Genomic DNA, 871 nt, shown 5'->3' with positions numbered 1-871 from the left:
TTTTGACAATGTCATCTAAATCCACTCGCCGAGCATCCCGAGCCAGGCTACGCCTCTTTGTGCGTGAAGCATGGTCAACATCCCTGGCACGTTGCCGGATGCCCAGTATGCTCTCTTTATTTGTGATATCCATAGATTCCATTTTTTATGTTTGCCAGTAATCAAATTACCTTGTGATTTTTACAAACTGGATGTGTAAGTATTTATTCTGACTGAAAGAAACAATGCAGTCTGTCAGAACTTTGAATATCAGATTCTTTAGCACTATTAATGGAAGCTGCCTTGTTCTTCCTTAGTGCATTTATTTCCAATATCCGAAACCACTCTTCATTAACATCGTGAACATGACCTGAAGCAAATGTTAAGGAAATTATCGCTGTTGAAAATCTTCTTTATCACAATTTCAATGTAGAAAAACCTGGTAACTTTATGATAAATACTTTCATTTTTTCTAAATAAAATATAATACCAATTACTGCAAAATTTAAGCAAATTATACAAATCAAAATTTGTAATATAATAAAGCCTCCTTTATCTCTGCAGAAAAGCATACCTAGGACAACCACAATCACAGATTCAAACAAGCAAAAAGGATACGTAAACTGTTCACAAAAATCTGAGGCTGGTCTCTGAAGATATTCAAGCGGCCACGGACATTAACGAGATCCCCTAGTTTTAAGGGATTCTCTGGGGCAGCTAAACTCAGAAGCAGGTTCTTGAGGCTATAATTAGGTCCCTTTTCTCTTTGGGAATCCTGATGATCACAGTCACCTTCAGACTCAGGGCTGATGAATTTTGCACAGTGAATTATGCCTGTTCCATCATCAACTGAAAGTAAAGTCCAAATTGACTTATGAAAATAATAAAATGC

The 871-nt window shown here is 36.7% G+C and overlaps 2 protein-coding genes across 4 annotated transcripts in view; one reads left to right on the top strand and one right to left on the bottom strand.

The window, feature by feature from the left end:
- Window positions 1-871, bottom strand: part of LOC119591399 (importin subunit alpha-9-like) — a gene marked incomplete at its 3' end in the record, with an annotated part of 83,153 nt that continues 82,282 nt past the window's right edge. For both annotated transcript variants that reach the window (XM_037940141.1, XM_037940143.1), the window contains 1 exon segment: window positions 1-349. In XM_037940141.1, the coding sequence (XP_037796069.1) occupies window positions 1-142 (142 nt within the window).
- The window catches only part of LOC119591396 (retinoid-inducible serine carboxypeptidase-like), a 63,805-nt gene that overhangs the window by 28,057 nt on the left and 34,877 nt on the right, over window positions 1-871 (top strand). The window lies entirely within an intron of this gene.

The sequence above is a fragment of the Penaeus monodon genome, chromosome 28 (assembly GCF_015228065.2).
Source record: "Penaeus monodon isolate SGIC_2016 chromosome 28, NSTDA_Pmon_1, whole genome shotgun sequence".
Lineage (NCBI taxonomy): Eukaryota > Metazoa > Arthropoda > Malacostraca > Decapoda > Penaeidae > Penaeus > Penaeus monodon.
Note: the sequence above shows the minus strand (reverse complement) of the source record. Positions and strands in the feature narration are given on the sequence as shown.